This window comes from Mustela nigripes, chromosome 5 (assembly GCF_022355385.1).
Source record: "Mustela nigripes isolate SB6536 chromosome 5, MUSNIG.SB6536, whole genome shotgun sequence".
Lineage (NCBI taxonomy): Eukaryota > Metazoa > Chordata > Mammalia > Carnivora > Mustelidae > Mustela > Mustela nigripes.
The window spans coordinates 119,672,850-119,694,019 of NC_081561.1; the positions used below are offsets into that span (position 1 = coordinate 119,672,850).

Here is a 21,170-nt window from a genome sequence, read left to right on the forward strand (position 1 = left end):
AAGGAAAACATCACACAGAAGAAATGTGTTCAGACAGAAAAAAAGCAATATAATCTGACTTGTAAATGGGATTTCAGAGAAGGTGGTTTTATTGCTTGTTTTATGATTTGCTATGTAGAATAGTTGACATTCTTGACCTGGCATGTTTGAATATTTTGTAATAGTTAACTTGAATTAGCAATTCATAGCTCTGAAAACCAGTATCAGGGTTTCTTCAGCTATTAATAGGGTTCTTAAAATTACTGAGACTTGACAGTGTTTAAACTACTATAAACAGTCCTACTTTTCTCCTAGTTAGCTTATGACACATTAAAAAATTCAGTATTTTGTGAAAATAGCTATTAATTTGCTCAAAGTCTACTTCTCAACTCTATAACCATCATGGGAAATGCTTTAATAATCAAACACAAATCACCCATCCAAACTCATTTCTAGAAAAAAATAAAGCTAAAATATAAAATATGGTTAATGTAGTACAAACTTAATCACTTGTACTCATTTTCATAAATTACTACATTTTGAAGTAGTTATGTATGGGAATGCCAAGGTGGGGAGGGGGTCACAAACAGACTGACTGTGACTGACTATAAACATTCTCCTACTTGAGTCCAAGCAATTAAGTAAAAATAGATAATATTTAATAGTATCAATAGTTCTTACATATCTTGGTTCTTCATAATACAATTTTTAAAGTATGTTTATGAGCAAATCAAAATGTTCTATGTTCACCAGAATTTGAAACTAAAAGTGGTTTTCCTTTAATGATAAAGTATCATAAAATATTTACACATGTTACTCCATTGTAAGTAATCTTTTTTTTTTTTTTTAAAGATTTTATTTATTTATTTGTTTGACAGAGACCGAGACCGGAGAGAGGGAACACAAGCAGGGGGAGTGGGAAAGGGAGAAGCAGGCTCCCCGTGGAGCAGAGAGCCCGATGTGGGGCTCGGTTCCCGGATCCCAGGATCATGACCTGAGGCGAAGGCAGAGGCTTAACCTACTGAGCCACCCAGGTGCCCCCATTGTAAGTAATCTTAACTTCTCTAATTAATATCCTTAATTTCTATTTTTATGGATACCTTCTACCATTCTGTCTTCAAGTATTCTTACTATACAAGGTGAAATAATTATCTCAACCTCTCTTCCATCATTGGACCTTATGCCAGCAGTAGTCCTCCCCCTCATTTCTTCTCAGCCTAACTCACTTCATGTGTAATGTCTATCCTATTCAGAATCTGAAATTTTTTTTTAGATTTTATTTATTTATTTGATAGAGTTCACAAGTAGGCAGAGAGGCAGGCAGAGAGAGAGGAGGAAGCAGGCTCCCTGCTGAGCAGAGAGCCTGATGTGGGGCTCGATCCCAGGACCCTGAGATCATGACCAGAGCTGAAGGGAGAGGCTTTAACCCACAGAGCCACCCAGGCATCCTCAGAATCTGAAATATTAACTAATCAATATTAATCAATATTAACTAATCAAATATTAACTATTCAATAATCTTATTTTAAGTTTGTCCAATAAAATGTTAAGATATCTAGAAATGTATGTAGGAATACTTTTTCAACATCATATGATAAAAGTAGAAGAACAAATGCTATTTACATAATGATACCAACTGGATTTAAAATGGTAAACAAATTTATCTGAAGTATGAAAATGCAGTTTTCTTTTATATCTAATAAAATATTTTATTTGTACAGAACAATACATTAAAACGTTTCTGCTTACCTATTTCATCTTTCCTCATGTCTTTCAGTTTATCCACAGTAAGATTTTTTTCTTCTAATCTTGTTAGAATGTGTGGTGGTAAGACTGAAAACTGTCTCAGAGGGCTAGCCCAACCCCAAAGCCTCTTGTCAATGACTTTACTAAGATTCAGGAGCCTGTAGGTCATGGCAGGCCAACGTTTCCTCAGAGCAATTTCAAAAAGAGCACGGACAATTCTAGCTGCATTCTAAAGAATAAAAAGGGGGTTAGTGGTTAGGTACACTGTACTTTTAAATTTGTCAAATTTGTCACTCACACTCAATTTTACAGGACGTATGCCAAATTGCAGCCTTTAATTGTGGGCAACATCTATCCTCATACAACCTCAGTTATCTTCATTAGTTCTACATAAGAATAATCACATCTTTCATAGGTGGATGTTATCTTGTTAAATCACAGATGGTAGTCTCATATCCAAGTTCTTACGAGGCTCGACCCTATGCCCCCCAATGAGAAACTAAGGAGGAAGAGATAAAAGTTATATGTAAGACTTAGAAGGTTGTTGAAGCCACCTAGAATATAAGATACAGCCAAGGATACCCTTGGCTATATAGGGGGATGATTAAAAGTCTACTTAGGGAAATAAAGGTGACTCTGGGATCCAGTAAGAAAGAAAAATTAGTGTGAGAAGGGTGATAAAGGAAATCCTGATGGGTTCAGCTACCTGTATTAATGCTCCCTACAAAACAAGCAACACCTTAATTGCTTTATGTATCTCATTTAATTTGTATGTTATCTCCTTTAATCTTTATGGCAACTGCATTCAATTGGGCTTGTTATTATAATTTTATACATGAAGATAACAGAGCTTGGTGAGGTTAATAATTTGACCAAGATCACACAGATAGTTGGTATTAGAGTATCTATTCAAAGCCAGGTCTAAACAAGTCCAATTTAACCCCAAGGTTGTAAATTTGGTGATTAGGAAAACTTCATTAATAGACATACAGAAAGTTACAAGGACTGAAGCCCTTTTAACATCTCCACAGTTAGTTTCCTTTTGTTTTGCCTTCTTCCCTCTATTAGTAATGTTGCAGGTTATTTTACTGAAGATTGTTTCTTAAAGTCATGAATTTGGGAGGTATCCTCACAATCTCAAATGACATCTATACTTGAAAATGAAGAATGTTAAAATCTGTTCAAAATCATTAAAAAAAGAGATAAAAAAGTGGAGATTTTAAATAGCAAATAGGTGATCTGGCTTGAAATTACAAGGTAAAAAAATGATCACAAGAGTTAAGGGCTTTGGTTTTCCATTTTATATAAAATATGTATTTGTCTCTTGACAGATTTGACTACTTTTTTTTTAAAGTATTAGAAATTTAAGAACAAAATAGTATTTAAAAGTATGATAACTGTTCTGATACCCAATAAAAATTAAAGGATGACTCTTATTTGGCGCAGAGAATGAAAAATAAAATGAACATTTTGATTACTGTATCCACCAAATAGGTCTTCTTCCGACATCACTCCTAGCTGCTCTTGTAAGAAGATGCCAGGCTAAATTTCCCAACTGTGTTTGAAAGTATCTCAGAACCTATAGTTGTTCCCTAAAAGCTAAAAGAAATGGAAGAAGAAATCCCATGTGAGATATAGGCAGGCACTTTAATCTGGAATGAAATAAATTGGGAATAATGATCAGAGTACCTAAGACATGCAGTTCAGAGAAGCTAAGCAGAGGCTTTATAACATCAGAGAATATTTGAGCTAAGGAGTTATCTCAGGGGCTAAGACAATAAAATTTTAGAAATAGAGAAGGGATGACTATTTTACAGAGCTGAGAGGGTTGTTGTGGAACTGTTGTTGGTAGCTTACATTTAAAATATAAACTCAACAGTAATTTATCTAACGCATTCAAGGATGATAGACCCACAATAGCTATTTAAGAAAAACAAGGATGCTTTGAGATATAACCTTAATTTTCCAAGACTGACTTTCTGGGCACCAATCATAAAGAAACCCTAAGTTCTACACTGTAAAGCAATTCATGTATCAGTCTTTGGTAATATATCCATAATCTTGAATCAAAAAGAAATGTGACCAGATTATTCATCTAGAACCCAGAAAAGCTTTAACTTTTAGTTAAGCTATTAACTATTTCAATATAAAATAATTAGAAAATGTAAAATGACAACATCATTTTTCACAAAAGCAGATAAAATAAGTTAGAAAACAATGGTTCCTATACAAGTCACAGGGTTTAGAGATTATAAATTATATATAAATTTAGAGATTATAAATTATATAAAACTTTTCTATGGCCCGAAATACATGTGTTCCAAGATACGCCAAAAAAAATTTTTTTTCCGCCACAGCCATAGTTGGTTTACATAGTATATAAAATCATCACCTGGTTCCTTGGTTACTTTGATTAAATTACTGAATTCATTCAACTTGTTTACCAATATATCTTGGTTCATGTTTGCAAATACTTCACATTTACAGTTATTTCAAAGCATGCCTGAGTACTCATGGCTGTTAATAATAATTTAACACAAATATATATTTTTGAACAAAATTACCAACATAAGATACAGAGCAGAATAGTTTCTACATTTAAAATAAGATTTAGCTTTTATTTCTCTTTAACTTAGAGGAGGCACTACTCAATGAAAAATGATGAAAAAGGGATTCTTTTTTATTTTTTATTTTTCTTTTAATTACTGTAAAGTTAACATATAGTGTCATACTAGTTTCAGGTGTACAATACAGTGATTCAACACTTCCATACACCAGTCTGTGCTCATAACAACAAATACACTCTCATCACCTATCTCACCCATCCCCCTCACCCACCTCCCCTCTGGTGACCATCAGTTTGTTCTCTATAATTAAGAGTCTGTTTCACAGTTTGCCGTGAAACAATACCTTTTTCAAGTAAAAAGTATTAAAAAAAAAAAACCAAACAAACATATCTAGAAGAAAAGCCTCATTTGAAAGAAAAATACTGCAAAAAATAACCTGCTTTACTTCACATGAGTGAATACATAAATGGTTGAAATATAAAAAGATAAATACTACAACAGCCTTTTATACTACAATATTTTAAAAAACTTATACATTTAATGAGCTGTAATTTAGGGAATTTTTTTTTCAGTTCTCAATTTTTAAGTATCATCGGTAGGGAAGAAAGATTACTTTCTTTCTTTCTTTTTTTTTTTTAAAGATTTTATTTATTTATTTGAAGGACAGAGATCACAAGTAGGCAGAGAGGCAGGCAGAGAGAGAGAGAGAGGGAAGCAGGCTTCCTGCGGAGCAGAGAGCCCCATGCGGGGCTCGATCCCAGGACCCTGAGATCATGACCCGAGGCGAAGGCAGCAGCCCAAACCACTGAGCCACCCAGGCGCCCCGAAAGATTACTTTCTTTATCAGAAACTTATCAGACTGAAAATATGGTCTGAGGTACTGCTATGAAGCCTTATTTAATGGTAAAAAAAACCTTGTTTATGTTTCTAACATTTGGGTTAAGTTACAAAGGTTCCACAATCTTTTATTCTGCTTGCAATATTCTTGTATTATTGCCATTTATAAATAAAAGAAATGAACTTGATCATGTAAAGCAGAAAAAAAAAAGTTGGTATCTTTAAATTCTAAATTAAAACAACAGCAACATCAAAAAGAACCAAACCAACCACCAAATTCCACCTTCATTTCTGATCTAATAGTACAGAGGGCATAAAAAATGTGCAAATTAAACAGAACCAGTTCTGCAGTAAAATGGTACTTGGTAGCATGTCACAGTGCAATGCATTCAAAGTACAGCATGAATGATTATCTTGAGTCTCTAAAACTAAACAAGGAAGAGCAAACAGGAAGGGAGTAATATTCTTACCTGTGCAACATATGCAGAATCTGATATAAGGGAGAAACTGTCCATCTCTCCTCGGCTGATATAAGTTTGAAGTAGGATGTTTATTTTCCCATAACTGTTCTCTACACCTCCAGGAGCGGCGAGTTCACAGAAATTGTTTAATAAAGCATCTAGCTCTTCTATTTCCTCTTCTCTGACCTGGAAGAGTCAATGTTTTTATTAGATTATTTGGGCTGATTTACTTGAATTTTACATATTGAAATAAAACCACATCGCATGTTTTCTTAAGGCTTCCATTTTTCAACATTTTTCTTTTTTACACTAATAAAATAGTAATTTTTCACAGGTAGCTAATAAAATACAATAAGAAACTATCTTGAGGCTGATACAATTACATTTTATTATTCATCACCAATATTAAAGTTGCCATTGACATATAAAAATTTGATATGCCACAAAAATTAAATCTTCTGACCTCACCATCCTTCAGTTGATGAGATTTCATATTTTATTTGACCAGAGTAAAACCTCTGCCCAAATGGATTAGGGCAAACTTGAATTATCTTCAAATGCATTCATTATAGTCATATATTTTTATATGGTATAACACATTCATAGCTTAAAGCTGTGAAGTACTATGATTCACAGTATTAAAGTTTTCACTGTTAATAAGATTAAATTATAATATGGGTACAGAAATACTCATATCTAAGTTTGAATCATGCATGTCCTTTATATTTTCTTCAGTGAACCTTATATTGCAAATAAACCAAAATCTACATACTATATTCTCTGCCAGTTTCATTATTGCAAAACCTATTTAAATTATATTTGATTTGCAGTAGAGAGCAAAGAATAGTGTCAGGAATGACATAATATCATAATCTAGGATAGTGGACACTGTTGATAAATGGAAGAACAGTGCTGGCACTCTAAACGCGAAGTGCCATACAGCTTATATTTTAACAGGAATAACAAATAATTATAAGCTTTTATAAATGAATGAATGTATACACCAAAAAATGCATTTGATTCAAGCTTCAAATAATCTTACCTTGATTTGATCAAATTCTTCCGCTTTGGAGACGATAGCAAAAATATCACTTTCTGTTTTGTGAGCATCAAAGAATTCATTGAAGGTCTACCAAAGCAATTGTTATATTTGATTAAAATAGAAGATCCAGTGAAATATTTTCAATTAAAAAGTGACTAGAAAAATCACACATTCTTAAAGAATATTTGAGCCCTACACAATGCAGAATTATTATGTCTGTGATATACTATTTTTTTTCTTTTTTACTGCGGTATACACTTCTTGACCATTGCTTTAAACATCAACAAATTCAACAAAGACTAAAAAATTTCCTAAAACATAACTAGCTGGAAAAGACCTTTAGAAGGAAAAAAGATCAATAAAATCAGTTATTAAAACCTACATTAAATAGCTAAAAAAATGTTCAGCATAACTGTCCAGCCTTGGTTAATTTTCAGCACAGGCATGTGGAAATATGTACCATTTTCCAACTTTAAGCTGAACATATCATATCATAGCATATTCCTAAAAATAGGAATAACTAAAATTATGCAACCTGAAAATTCTGGTGAAGGCCTCAAAATATTCCTAGTGACGGCATATACAAATTCAGGAAACTGGGAAGAAAAAACATCAGTGGAAGACCACATAGAATAAAGACAAAACTGAAGAAGGGTTACAGTTCTTGGAAGAGCTACAAACAGGCATAAAATACAGATTGGCAGTAACATACGACCTAGCGGGAAAATGAGGAAGGCTACTTAGTGGACAAAAGGAGTTCAAGCAAGCACGTGAGCAGGTGACAGAAGCAGGAGAGCGCTAGGGGCAATGTTCTGGGTTGAGGAAGATCAGACCACACTTGTGGGATGATACATGTTAAAAGAAGAAACCTAAAGTGCTGTACAAATGCAAGATTTATTTGGGGGAAAGATGAGGAAAAGCTAGTAGGCACACAAAGGTGTTTTCTGAGACGTGTAAAATGCATAAGGATGTGTTAAACAAGTACAAAACTTATACTTCATATTGGCCTAGGTGTTCATATTTCTGAAGAAATTTCACTTTAGTAATTTCTATTACATTTCCCTTCTAAAAACTTATTTAGGTATCCCAAAAAATGAATATAAGAAAAAAAATTCAAACTCTCTATAAAAAGAGTAAAAATGTGTTTTAACCCATCTTGGTCTTGAACTTGAGACTGCCCTCACAGGTAATCCCTGTTATGTTTTCCCATGTACTAACATATGTAGGTATATATACATGCATGTAAACACGCATAAAGACATGCATATGCTCCTTAAAATGTAATATTACAGTGGCATCCTATCTTACTCATTACATTAAACAGCAAAACGTTAAGGCTACCCTGTAGTCTAAATTATCCTTGAAAACTCTTAAATTGCCCAAATAGTACAGTTGGGTTGACCTGATAATTGCAGTAGTTTTTCTAACTTTTCAGTCAGTATTTCTCTACAATCTGCAATTAATTTTCAACTTTTATTCACTGATATCATTAAGCCATCATCTCCTGCTTGAACTCATTCAGTAAACTCATTCAGGCACTCATTGCATAGGTCTCCCCCACATGCTCATTGTTTTAGCCTTGGGTGTGCCTACTGCTTAGGATATACCCACTGAATGGATGGCAAAAGGGTCCTTACTACTTAAAGTCTTACTTTTCTCTTCTGTTTACAGAATTCAAGATATTGAAGTCACGTAAGTTAAATGCACTTTGTTCTATTAGTGCTTCTTAAAAAAAATTTCCATTAATACAGTATTTTGAAGTCTAGAAAGAATTTACATCTAAGAGCAAACATATTATTGTATTTGTTACATTCAGTATAATACCTCAATGGTGTTGTATTTAATATAGTAGTGGCTGGCAGTTCTACCCAAATCAGTGGAGGAAAAATATCCAGTTCTCTCTTCAAAACGAATCATCCGAGCTTTGTCTAGTTTTCGACCAACTTCAATGACTAACTGTTCTCGATGCTTTGCTAATGTTGGGTCAATCTGCAGGAAAAAAATATATACATAAACATTTGAGTATTTCTTTAGAGAGTCATCATTTACAAACATATACCTATTTATGGAAATTAATTTTTTGTTGGTATTTAGTTAGAATAAAATTTCTTAACATAATTTTTAAAGAAGTACATTTTTATAAATTTAGGACATAAATAGAAAATATTTTAATCCATTTGATAAAGTAAGCCTTAAAAATTCACTAAGATTATCAATCTTTATTATGATATCTTTAGGTAGTAATATTTTAGAATCTAAAATTCTTATTTTTAAAAATATTTTACTTATTTATTTGACACAGAGAGACACAGAGAGAGGGAACACAAGCAGGGAGAGTGGGAGAGGGAGAACTGAGCAGGGAGCTGGATGAGGGGCTCGATCCCATGACCCTGAGATCATGACCCGAGCCAAAGGCAGATGCTTAATGACTGAGCCGCCCAGGTACCCCTAGAATCTAAAATTCTTATATAGTTGTCTTACAATCTTTAAGACTATAAAGATCAGCAATCAGTTATTAGTTAAACAATCTGTCTTTTCCCTCCTATATTAAAATAAACAGGGATTTTAAAATATCAAGCTGCAATCCTACTTCATCAGTTATTTGGAGAACTCACAGTGAGAATGATTTCCTTTGTTAAAGATATAAAGAAATAAATGCTTAATTATCCTTTCAAGAGTATGACTTTGGTGTTCTAGCAGTTTTCATAACTGCTAATAGAAAAACCCATTTTGCCCATAATAATAATAATATTAATAGAAGCAAAGTGTAAGATGAAGTTGACAAGAAATTTTTGAATACTTTTTGAAATTATTATTAATAGGCTTTTTTTAAAAAAAAGATTTATTTATTTATTTGTCAGAGAGAGAGACAGAGAGCACAAGCAGGGAGAATGGCAGGCAGAGAGAGAAGCAGGCTCCCATTGAGCAAGGAGTCCAATGAGGGATTCCATTCCAGGACCCTGGGATCATGACCTGAGCCAAAGGCAGATGCTTAACCAACTGAGCCATCCAAGAATCCCTAAATAGCTTCTTTCTAAACAGGACATTTAACACACAATATTAACAAAAATTCTTAAATATTGTGATATGTGTATATGTGTATAAATATGTGTATGTATGTATACATATATACAGCCAAATCCTGAAGGTCATGCTCTAGTCAGGAGCAATAAATATGACCTTCAAAGGGAAGGGAGAGGAATATAAAAATTCTTTAGAAATCAATTAATGAATTAGCACTCCTACTATTCCTTCTAACTTACATTTTGATGGTAGCTTATTCATACACTAAACATAGCTAAAGTAAATTTTAAAATCAGAAAAATGAGGCAAAGGAAAGTCAAATGTAGGGAAGATAGAATTAAAAGGCATTAACAAATACAAAAATCTTAAATATTTGCTATAAATGATATACTGTAGGTATCAAGTTCATCTTACAAAACCACCTTATTTATTACATGTTCTAAACCATTAAAATATGTTGGACATCATGATTTGTGTTAGTTCACATGGGTTTTGTGGCTACAAATTCTTATTGAGTAATAAAATAAAAACATGTAAGTAAAAAGAAAATTAAAAAGATCAGAGTCTCTGAACTCTGAAGAAAGTAAAACTATGTATCTCAGAAGGAAAAAAAAATCACTTTATGTTAGAAAATTATACAAAAGTGACTTCTGGAATTAACTTAGTACTTAAAATCAATTCATGTTTTATTTGACCCCAAGATTTGCAATGGCTTAACCCATAAAACCATGTGTTGTGCTTTGCCTTCTACCCTTTCAGAAAGCTTTCACAGTGTCATTGACTATTTTCACCAGCCCATATTTGTAACAAGATCTTTTATTTTTTTCCCTCATAAGTATTTAAGTTTCAATTTTCCACAGTCAAATCTATAGCACAGGGAAAGAAAAATGACAAAGAAGCTTGGCAACTCCTTTGATAACACAATGGAATATAAATAAAAGCTAAGCTGACAGTAAGTGGAGGAAAACTAATTTGGAGTTCAATTCAACTTTGCTACTTTTGACTTAACACTACTGAATATCCATATGATGATAGTGAAATAATGTTCTCATTAAACAACTGATTTTATTTGTAATTAGGGAGCATTTACATTGTATAAAGCAGAGTTCTAAAGAAAAGCCAAGATCTAACAGAATCTAACAGATTCTGTAAGCCCCACATAACTGACAAGTTCACAGGAACAAGTGCTACAATACACATTCGGTTTTGTCTGTGTGCTCAGGGGAACTAATCCAAACCTCCAAATGGCTAATTACTTATTAACATTATCTTTTAATTTGGGAGTAAGGGGTTAGAAGAGACTTGAGAAGAGGAACATATTTAAAAAAATATAAGCTTATTATTAAAAATGATCTACAATTTTTCTGATGTCTGTCTGGTTTACTCTAAAACTTTAATTTATTACAGTTTTTAAAAAATCACGGCAAAGGGCACCTGGGTGGCTCAGTCAGTTAAGCATCTGCCTTTGGCTCAGGTCATGATCCCAGGATCCTGGGATCTAGTCCTGCATCAGGCTCCCTGGTCAGGGTGGGGAGTCTGCTTCTCTCTCCCACTCTGCCTCTACCTCCTGCTCATGCTCTAATAAATAAAATATTTAAAAATAAAATAAAAATCACAGCAAAATATTAATATCATATGGAGATGTACCTGGATAGTAAATAAATAACAATATAAAGATGAACTTTTTAGTATCTGTGAGAAAAGAGCTATTAACTACAAGGTAAATTTAATTTTCCTTTGTATTTTCTAAAAATAGACTAAAGCTTTTTGTTTTTATTCCAGGTACTTAACTTTATTCAGATGAGACAGAAGTAGCAAATATTTATCCTCATATCATACAAATATTACAAAGCCAATAAAGAAGGTTTGATTTTTTTTTTTTATAAATGAGTTTTCTACCTGGTAAGCCTTGTGACTGATGCCATATACTAATGGATTTGCTCTCATCCGTACATAAAGATAAGTGTAACTTATCCACTTCACTGCTTCTTCCACATTAGTAACTGTTCCCAGAGCAATCTACAAATAAAAAATTAAAAAAAAAATTAAACTAATGCATTAAAGTTGGATATAAACATTACATCAAAGGCCATTTTGTCAAAAATTAAGTTAAAATACATCATCATACCTTATTTAAAAGAAGGTAAGTATAATTACTGGACATGACACTTCTCCAATTAATTAAAAATAATTCCTGCCTCATTTAATTGAGAACAGTACACTGGAAATGGTAACTTCCAAAACGGAATTTACTCAATATTACGGCATCTGGAGATTATTTTTCCCTAAGTAGAGTTTAATTCTCTATAGCATTGAAAGGTAAATAATTTAAAAACACAATAATAACATATAAGATCTGTATAATAAAGAGAAAGCAATTATTAGAAATTGATATTAAACCAGAATTATGAGAAGTTTCCTTAAAAATATTTTCATTAACTACTAGATCTATAGGTAATCATTTACTTGGCATTCCGTAATTTGAAAATTCATGCAAGCTGTGAAACTTCATAGTTGTATAATTTTCCCTGAACATCTGGGTGAAAAATTAAATTTCTTAATACTTTAATCAGAGGTGGAAAGATGTTTTCTACCTAAATCATTATATATATATTAGGAAAAAGAAAGGAAGAATAAAGTTAACACTGAATATTAAAGAAAATAAAACTTGCACGTTTGTTTTATTCCTATAAATCCTATAATTTTAGATTCTGTATAACTAATTTTGTGATATAAATGTGGATACTTGGCTAGTTGAAGATGAGATCTAGCGATATACAAAATATCATTATGCTGTTACATCATACTATTAGTTATTAAAAAAGAAAAATCACCAAAGTAAAAAATGACGAGGCAGATTCTGACTATTCACTTTAAATTTACATGAACTTAAAATAAGTCTGAGAAAGACAAATACTATATAAGGCCTCACTTGTACATGGATTCTGAAAACATCAGACTCAGAGAAACAGAGTAGAATGGTGGTTGCCAGGAGTTGAGGGTGGAGGAACTGGAGGAACTGACGTTGGTCAGAGGTATAAACTTTCAGTTAAAGATGAATAATTTGCGTTGTTTAATGTATAGTATGGTAACAACAGTTAATGATAGCTAATTAATAGTTAATAATACTGTATTGTATACTTGAAAGTTGCTATGGGAGTAGAGCTTTTAATGTTCTCATGAAAACAACAAAATCGTGATTATGTGACTATTAATACATTTACTAACTTTATTGTTACTATATAACCATATTCACATATCAAATCATCGCATTATAAACCTTAAAACTTATACAGTGTCATATGTCAATTAGATTTCCATAATTACATAAATTCATAAATTTATACTAATGCACTTTTAAATGACTAAGTCATCCTCAATATAGGAAAATATATACATTTCCTAAATGCAAATGAAAACTTTCTACAAAATGAAGAATAACAATACTAAAATATAACCAATAAGGGAGTTGTGCCACACTCCCCAAATATTTAAAAATGAGACAGTTAAAACATTTTCTAGCTTCTTGAGGTAAAGAAAACTAAAAACAGTTAAAAATCTGATAGTGTTTCTCATTTGCGATTCTACTATTTGACACCAAAAACTGTGTGGATTCTCTTATGACCTATAGGTATTTTAAAATACTATCACAGGACTCCTCCTAAGAGTAGAAAATTTTATAAAGGATAAGACAGCTTGCTATATTTTCAAAATCAGACTCAGTAAATTAACATTAATATATACTTATTGCTACTAATGATAAAATAAAGGAAAGGAGGAAGCAAGTATCAGAGTATGGATCAAGTCATTCGAGTCTTCTAAATGATCACCAAAAGAAACTAACAGACCACCCTGAAAAATGGATGTAAATTCATGATGGCACATCATATTTCTAGATTAATCTTTGAATGCCACCTAGTGACAAAGACAAAAATTTACTTGTAAATATCTGCTGTCACCTAGTGGCTACCTTAGTATAGGAGCCTTTTATTATAAACACAAGTATTTTTCAAATCTCTGCAATATATCCATTCATCTCAATAATCATATAGTAAGTCAGCAAGGAGTCAGTATTATGTAAAGCACAACGGATATGGGAATAATTAGAGCCTGATCCCTCGTCTCAAGAACTTGTTTCCTCATGCTGGTGAGAAACATGTAACTAATTATAAGATGACACACATGAAACCACCATCCACAGTGCCCAGTATATATTAAAAATTGATTTTAATTAAAAATACCTAATATATGAAACTTACAAAAAGGGTATCAAATAAACAGTGTAAGAGTTTTATGTTCTGTTAAGTACCCCAAATTTGGTAATTTTATTTATTTATTTATTTTTTAATCTTTTTTTTTTTAAAGATTTTATTTATTTATTTGACAGAGAGAGATCACAGTAGACAGAGACGCAGGCAGAGAGAGAGAGAGGGAAGCAGGCTCCCTGCTGAGCAGAGAGACCGATGCGGGGCTCGATCCCAGGACCCTGAGACCATGACCTGAGCTGAAGGCAGTGGCTTAACCCACTGAGCCACCCAGGCGCCCCCCAAATTTGGTAATTTTAGAAGACTCAATGTATCACTGTGTATCTAATTTATCTATTTAAACTTTAGTTTTTAAGGTTATGTTAATTGCTTACTTGTGTGTATGTGTTCTCTTAAAACTGGTTAAAATCATACAAAAATGAAATAAATAATCATGAGTATGTATGTGTGTGTGTATCTGTTAGTAAATATATGAAAAAAATTCATGTATTTATTCAGCTAGGATTTGCAAGCTGGCAGTAAGTATAAACAGGGCTGAGAATCAAGGGACTATCAGATAACAGTGAGTGATACAAATCATTTTAAATACCAGCTTGGCACAGACACTTATTAAATTTTCACAACAACCCAGGGATATTGTCTCTGGGAAAACCAGAGCTTTATAGGTGAAGGAAGCAGAACGAAAGCCTGTCTCAGGCACATGACACGGGCTGGAGAGTAACCAGAACCAGCACTGGGAAGGTTGGTTAGACTACGGAAACCTTAAATCCAAGGACAAGGTGTTTATACTCTGTCTTGGAGAGACAAGAAAAATGCCATATAGAATATGTATATGGTTACAGAAATATTAACATATTTTAAAGTATATACTACAGGAGGCCAACACAGAGTAGGTCCCCAGTAATGTCTGCTGAAGACATTTTAATAAGCCTCAAACATGCTTCAGTGTTTCTCTCAGTGCAAAATTAAGTGGCTTTATACAGGTTTGGGACTTGTGACCTTTTGGCAAGAGCATTAGAAAATCAGCCCCATTAGGTATCAATCAGCAAATCTGTCTCACAAAAATGTTTGTATTAAAATGATTATTTAATATAATACTCTCTTCAGTTCTTCTAAACTAATGGTCAGGATAGATATTCATGTTATAAATGATATTAGCAGAGGCAAAATTCCTAATTTAACATGACCTTTATGTTGATCACTGCCACTGAATAGTTTTGCAAAGATCTGTGGAGTTTAAAGACTTAAAATTCCATTACTTAAAGAACACAGCACACTTTCATTTTATAAACTAATTTCACACTTGATTTCCTCAGATTACAAAATTTAATTTGATACTCAACTACAATTTAAGGGGGTTTGTTTTCCTTAACAAGAAAATTTACTTTAATTGGGAGCTAATCCAAGTAGACCAAAATATGAGAAAAAAGTTTTACCAATAGTCTGTACCTCACTATGTTAGCTAAAAATTTCAACGTATGTATTTCATTATTTGAATGCAATTTATGGCATTAAATGGAATTACAGTTATAGTTAGTTGGCATTTCTGAAGATGAGGTAAATCAATGGACTACAATTTATTTTTAATTTTTCAGGTCTTGACCAAATAGTTTTATTGGTAATATTTTACAGTCTGTAAAAAAGACCTCCTTGAGGACAAGACACTTACCTGGTGTCTTCCACACCATAACATCACCGCCACCTTGAGTTTACTTGACCATTTATAAAAAGCTATCAAGGATACTAATTATAAGTTTATGAAGATAGTATTCCTTGATACAGTTTACTAGAAAAACTGCACAAAAGGGAGCCTTTCTTTTTATTGTAAGCAGAGAAATTATGATGACCATTTTGGAAAATTAGTCCTGGTCTTAGAAGAAGGTAAATGGTGAGTATCAATGTCGAGAAATGTATTCACTATTAGCTAAACTACAGTATATATACGGCAACAAAAATCTGGCTATGGGGCGCCTGGGTGGCTCAGTGAGTTAAAGCCTCTGCCTTCTGCTCAGGTCATGGTCTCAGGGTCCTGGGATCAAGTCCTGCTTTGGGCTCTCTGCTCAGCAGGGAGCCTGCTTCCCCCTCTTTCTCTGTCTGCCTCTCTGCCTATTTGTGATCTCTGTCTGTCAAGTAATTAAAAAAAAAAATGTAGTATGTATGTAGTTAAATATATCTGAGTTTGAATACTAGTTCCAAAAATTAGTAGCTTTAGGACCAAAAATTAGTAGCTGAAGGTCTGAAGGTAATTAGTCACATACCTCTCCGCGGCAATTACGTCTACCTTGCAGGACATCTGGAAGGTCCTTAGTCCATTATTACTATTACCACCATTGTACAATAGACTATTTTATCAGAGATACTGTAGACCCAAGACCAAAGATCCAATTATTTAAGCCATGAAACCATAGCAGGTGATGGGGACTGAAATTGAGCTAGAATAACATTTTCTTTAGAATCAAAATTTATTTCCTAATCTTTTTTATTTTTTTCTAATTATGCTACTAGAGAACAGCAACTTTCATGACTTCTAACTTTCAACCAAATCTTCCAAACCTCTAATCTTCTGATCCCAGATCAGGTTTGCTGCCTTCATGAATAAAGCCTTTCCTAACAGCTTGTGATCAAAAATGTTTTCTTCCTTCTACTGAATGCTTCTACAGAAATTACCACTTTCCAACATTATTACATTGTATTTTTGTACCTTTTGCTCCCCGTTTGGACTATCTGCTCTTTAACAGAGGAGACTGCAAATAAATGTGTTTTGAATTGTAAATACTGAACAGAATGTAAGTGAAATTTTATAAGATTTTTAAGAAGTACCTCATATAAGACTTGTACACAACAATATTTGATTACAAATGTTTCTTCATTTCTTTGCCTATTTAACATGGCATTTACTTATTTATCTATTTAACACATATCCCATCTACTTTAAAAAATTATTTGAGTCCATTTTAAAGAAAGGAAAGAGTAGCAGGAAAGTGTTGAATGCCAGGGAAATAACTAAAAATGTCATGAAAACAGTGAAACTTCATTTGAATGTCTGACACACAGATTCTTAAATTAAGAATATTTATCCTCTTTACCAGTTAATATGTTACCTAGACTTCCAGAGTCTGCTATTTAAATCTTAACACAAAATGCCTATACACACAGGAAACAAATTATAATACTGTAGCTCAATTTAAGCAATTATATTCTGTATAACAAGTTTAAACAAATGACCTAATATAAAAGAGCTTTAAAAGCCTTAGAAAAACTTTAAAAAAATGTAACACAAATACAGGGGTGGTTACTGCTATTTCTGTTTCTCTAGTCTGTATAGCTTTGGTTCTGGCCTAGAACAAAATCTCACAGTTTAAAAGTACACTCTTTTAGCAACAAGTTCTTATCTGTGATCACCTGCGTCTCATACGGTTCTGAATTAACCAACAATATGGCCATTCAGCCTGTTGTGCCTTATGATTGTGGAACGGCATAGGCTGTCTTCCTAAATACTACAGAACTGCAACCAATTCGACCTTGTATTTATTTGGTCATTCTTTCAGCTGATGATCCTATTCCAATCTCGTATTCACTGAATCTTACCTCTGCATTTAGGTTATCCGCAAGGCTTTCCAGAAACTGACTCTCAATCGGGTTTTGTTGCGTGAGCAAGGTGAGGTAATGGCTAAGCTTGTCATGTGTTGTTATGATGATTCCTTCCCCAAATTTGTCAAACTGTGGCCTTCCAGCTCGACCGAATATCTGCATGACATCTAAAATTCCAAGGTCAACAAAGGAGCCTCTTTTGGCAGCATATATTTGTGTTCCCTAGATGAGGAAAAGTTAATAAGAATTTACATAAACACATGCAAATATAATCCTGATGAGCTGAATACTGAAATTAGGCAAATATGGCAAGATCTCAAAAGTGTACTTTAACTAATCCTTTCATCATCTGTGATAGAGTTAAATTTTCACAATATAAACTAGATTTTTTTTGGAGAAAATAATTCTGACCTTATATGAATAGCATTAGAGGTCAACGAAACAGCCAAATCGCAGTATTTTTCTAAACAAACCAAACCCCAGATTTAAGACACACACAAATCCACATAAGGTAAGCTATTACCTTAATAATAACGGCATGAGCAGGAAGATTGACACCCCAGGCTAGTGTCGCTGTGCAGACTAGAACTTTGATATGCCCATTAGAGAAAAGGTTTTCAACCAAATTTCTGTCCTGCCGAAGCATTCCTGCATGATGAATACTAAAACCATCTGGAAATAATTCTCGTACTTGCTTATTTCTTGACTTCTGCACCTACAGTAGATATTAATAGAACATAAAAGAGTATTGCTTAGCATTTACAAGTAATTGCTATTTAGCATTTTTGTTCAATGAGTTTATCAAAGAAAGCATTAAATTACTTGTGTTTTAAGGTCTTACTAAGTCTTAGTATATAATATTCTGTATAAAATTATTAAAAATTATATTCTATATCTTAAAACACAAGTAATCCCCAACGTGACATAAAATTCAAGAGGAATGAAGTTAAAAGCAAGTATTTCTTTCGTTCAGACTTTCAACCAATCATTATTACTTGTTTTCTATCCTTCCAAAACTACTCTATTTAAAAAAGCATGAATCTAAGTTGCTCCCAACTCACTCAGAATAAAGGCCACAGTTGTTAAAATGCAAGAATCTATAGAAATTATTCTCATCCCCTAACCTCACAAACGAATGTTAGCTACTAGGGTTGACTTTTCTTCTAAGTCCCTTTTCTTTTATTTTCTTTAAGATTGTATTTATTTATTTGACACAGAGAGAGAAATCACAAGTAGGCAGAGAAGCAGGCAGAGAGAGGGGAAAGCAGGATCCCGATGAGCAGAGAACCCGATGTGGGGCTCAATCCCAGGACTCTAAGATCATGACCTGAGCCGAAGGCAGAGGCTTAATCCACTTAAGCCACCCAGACTCCCCACTAAATTCCTTTTCTGACAAGTCCACATCCACTCCACCAAGATCTTTACAACATACTTCCTGGAAGACTTTTCTCCCCTCTTAAGAGATGCCCATGATTCCCTAGTGCACGCACTCTTCCTCATTGCAATGGCCCAGTAAACCCAACTGAGTTCACCTAGAGGTGTGTCCTTGCTGATTTCTGACTAGCACTGACCATCTGTCTTAATTCTCCAACTTTACAATGCCCTGAATATATTAACTTTACTTCTGGTGTCTTTTCTTTGACCTGGCCTAAACTCAGATGTGGGATTTGATCCACTTATCTGCAATCCATATAAATGCTACAGCAGAGTATCTTTAAAAATTCACTGAGACTCACTAATACAATAGAGAAAATTCTCTGCAAAATTAAAGACTTTAGATTAACATAATGAAGTATTTAGGTAGTCAAAGCTCCTGTTTGGGGCGCCTGGGTGGCTCAGGTAGAGATTTTTTGGTTGTGGGATTCACTGAGCCAGGGGATCTGTGCTCATCAGGGAGTCTGCTTGAGATTCTGTCTCTTCTCCATGCCCCCCCTGCCCCGGTGCACACTCTCCCTCTCTCTCTAAAATAAATAAATCAATCTTTACAAAGTCTATTAAAAAAAAAAAAAGTTCCTGTTCGGACATTATGTACTGTGATTGCTTACTATTGCTCTAAAAATTTCATTATCAACATTTCTATAGTTTCTTTTGAAAGAGTTTTCCATAGGTTTTTTGTTTTTGTTTTTGTTTTTTGTTAAGTGCACTATACCGGCAGGGAGTAGGGCTTCAGGGGTCTGGGGTTCTAGAACAGACTTTATCACACTGACTATCCCTACAGTACTTAAAAATTTAAACTTCTAAGTTAATAATAATTAACTAAGTAAATTATCTAAGAAAACAGTTCTCTGTGACATCTACTGCAGCTATAAAATGGAAATAGTTTAGCAAACCACTCCATCTAGTGGCTGTCCAGGTAAATAGCAACTTACACATTTTAAACCTTTTTAGAGTCCTGTAAGAAATACACAGAAACAAAAAACGTTTTCTTCAAATTTCATGGGGAGTATATTCCTGTTTTATTTTTGTGCAGGGTGATTAGCCTGTTAGAAATCATTTTATGCATAGACCTTATGATTAACTACACTTGGGTCATCTTGCCTAAACTTCCATCTTTTCAGACAAGAGTTGCTACCTATCTTCTAAAAGCAGCTCTTACGAATATGTGATGATTTGGGATAAAGTTCACTGGAGGGTATTTGCTAGGATATAACAGAGTCCTTCATTGGCCAAGGGTAAGGAGAGGAGGAACATTTCACCTACTCAGTTTCTTCTCTCATGTTCATGAATAGACACTCAGAGCTAAAAGAACAAAACAAAATATTGCTTGGAAGATACACTCTATACAAATTATACTGCTTGGATTGCCATTTGTTTCAGGTGAATCCCCCCTGCAGGGGAATGTCTTGATGTGCTTGTTACTGATTCCTTAGTCAAGCTCCATTTGGGGAAGGCCTTGGTTTGTGGCACCAATGAGACAACATGAGCTGAAGGCAGGAAATATTTAACTGTGGGGAAGAATACTCCCGTAATGTGGCAGGCAGATACTGGAGTAGTGTCATAGTACTTCCCACTCTGGCCAAGTGAGTTCAACCAGCTTCCGGACCACCATCTGGGTAATCCTTCTGGTCTCTGTGTGGAATATAGAGGCCCCAGGGGTCATTTTTCTTTCGTCTCTATTCTTACCAATATCCTGCTCATTGCTTCTTAATTGGTTTAGGAGAGACCTGAAGTGACAACGATCCTAAAATAAGTCTGGGTTGCTCATTCTTAACTTTGAATCTGTGTCTGCCGCTTGTGGTCTAGGCTAGTTCATTGTACAAATAAACTAGAATCCCTAGGAACCAGGCCCAGAGATACGCACCTTTAAAAATCTTCTTTTAAAAATCATACAGAAAAATTTTATTGTTTTTCCATTTTTTGTGTTTGGTTCTATGAATTTTAACATATGTTCAATTTGTGTAATGACCACCACAATCAGGATATGGAATTGTTCCTCTACCCTAAAAAATTTCCTGTTTCATTCCTTCAGAGTTAAACCCTCCCCACCCACGACCCCGGGCTATCAATGACCTGTTCTCCATCCTTATAGTTTCTTGACTTCAAGACTGTGATAAAAATTGAATAAAACAGTATATAAGCCTTTGAGGCTAGTTTCTTTTACTCAGTTTCATGCCTCTGAGATTCACCTAAGTTGTACTGATAGTTCATTCTTTTTTAT

At 33.7% G+C, this 21,170-nt stretch overlaps 1 protein-coding gene across 1 annotated transcript in view; it reads right to left on the bottom strand.

Moving 5' to 3' along the window:
- ASCC3 (activating signal cointegrator 1 complex subunit 3) overlaps positions 1–21,170 on the bottom strand; it is a 336,478-nt gene that overhangs the window by 123,797 nt on the left and 191,511 nt on the right. Inside the window, exons 15-21 of the mRNA XM_059401113.1 lie at positions 18,036–18,227; positions 17,510–17,734; positions 11,556–11,675; positions 8,457–8,621; positions 6,633–6,719; positions 5,600–5,776; positions 1,729–1,954 (exon numbers count right to left, since the gene is read on the bottom strand). Of these exons, the coding sequence (XP_059257096.1) occupies positions 1,729–1,954; positions 5,600–5,776; positions 6,633–6,719; positions 8,457–8,621; positions 11,556–11,675; positions 17,510–17,734; positions 18,036–18,227 (1,192 nt within the window). The remainder of the gene's footprint in view (positions 1–1,728; positions 1,955–5,599; positions 5,777–6,632; positions 6,720–8,456; positions 8,622–11,555; positions 11,676–17,509; positions 17,735–18,035; positions 18,228–21,170) is intronic.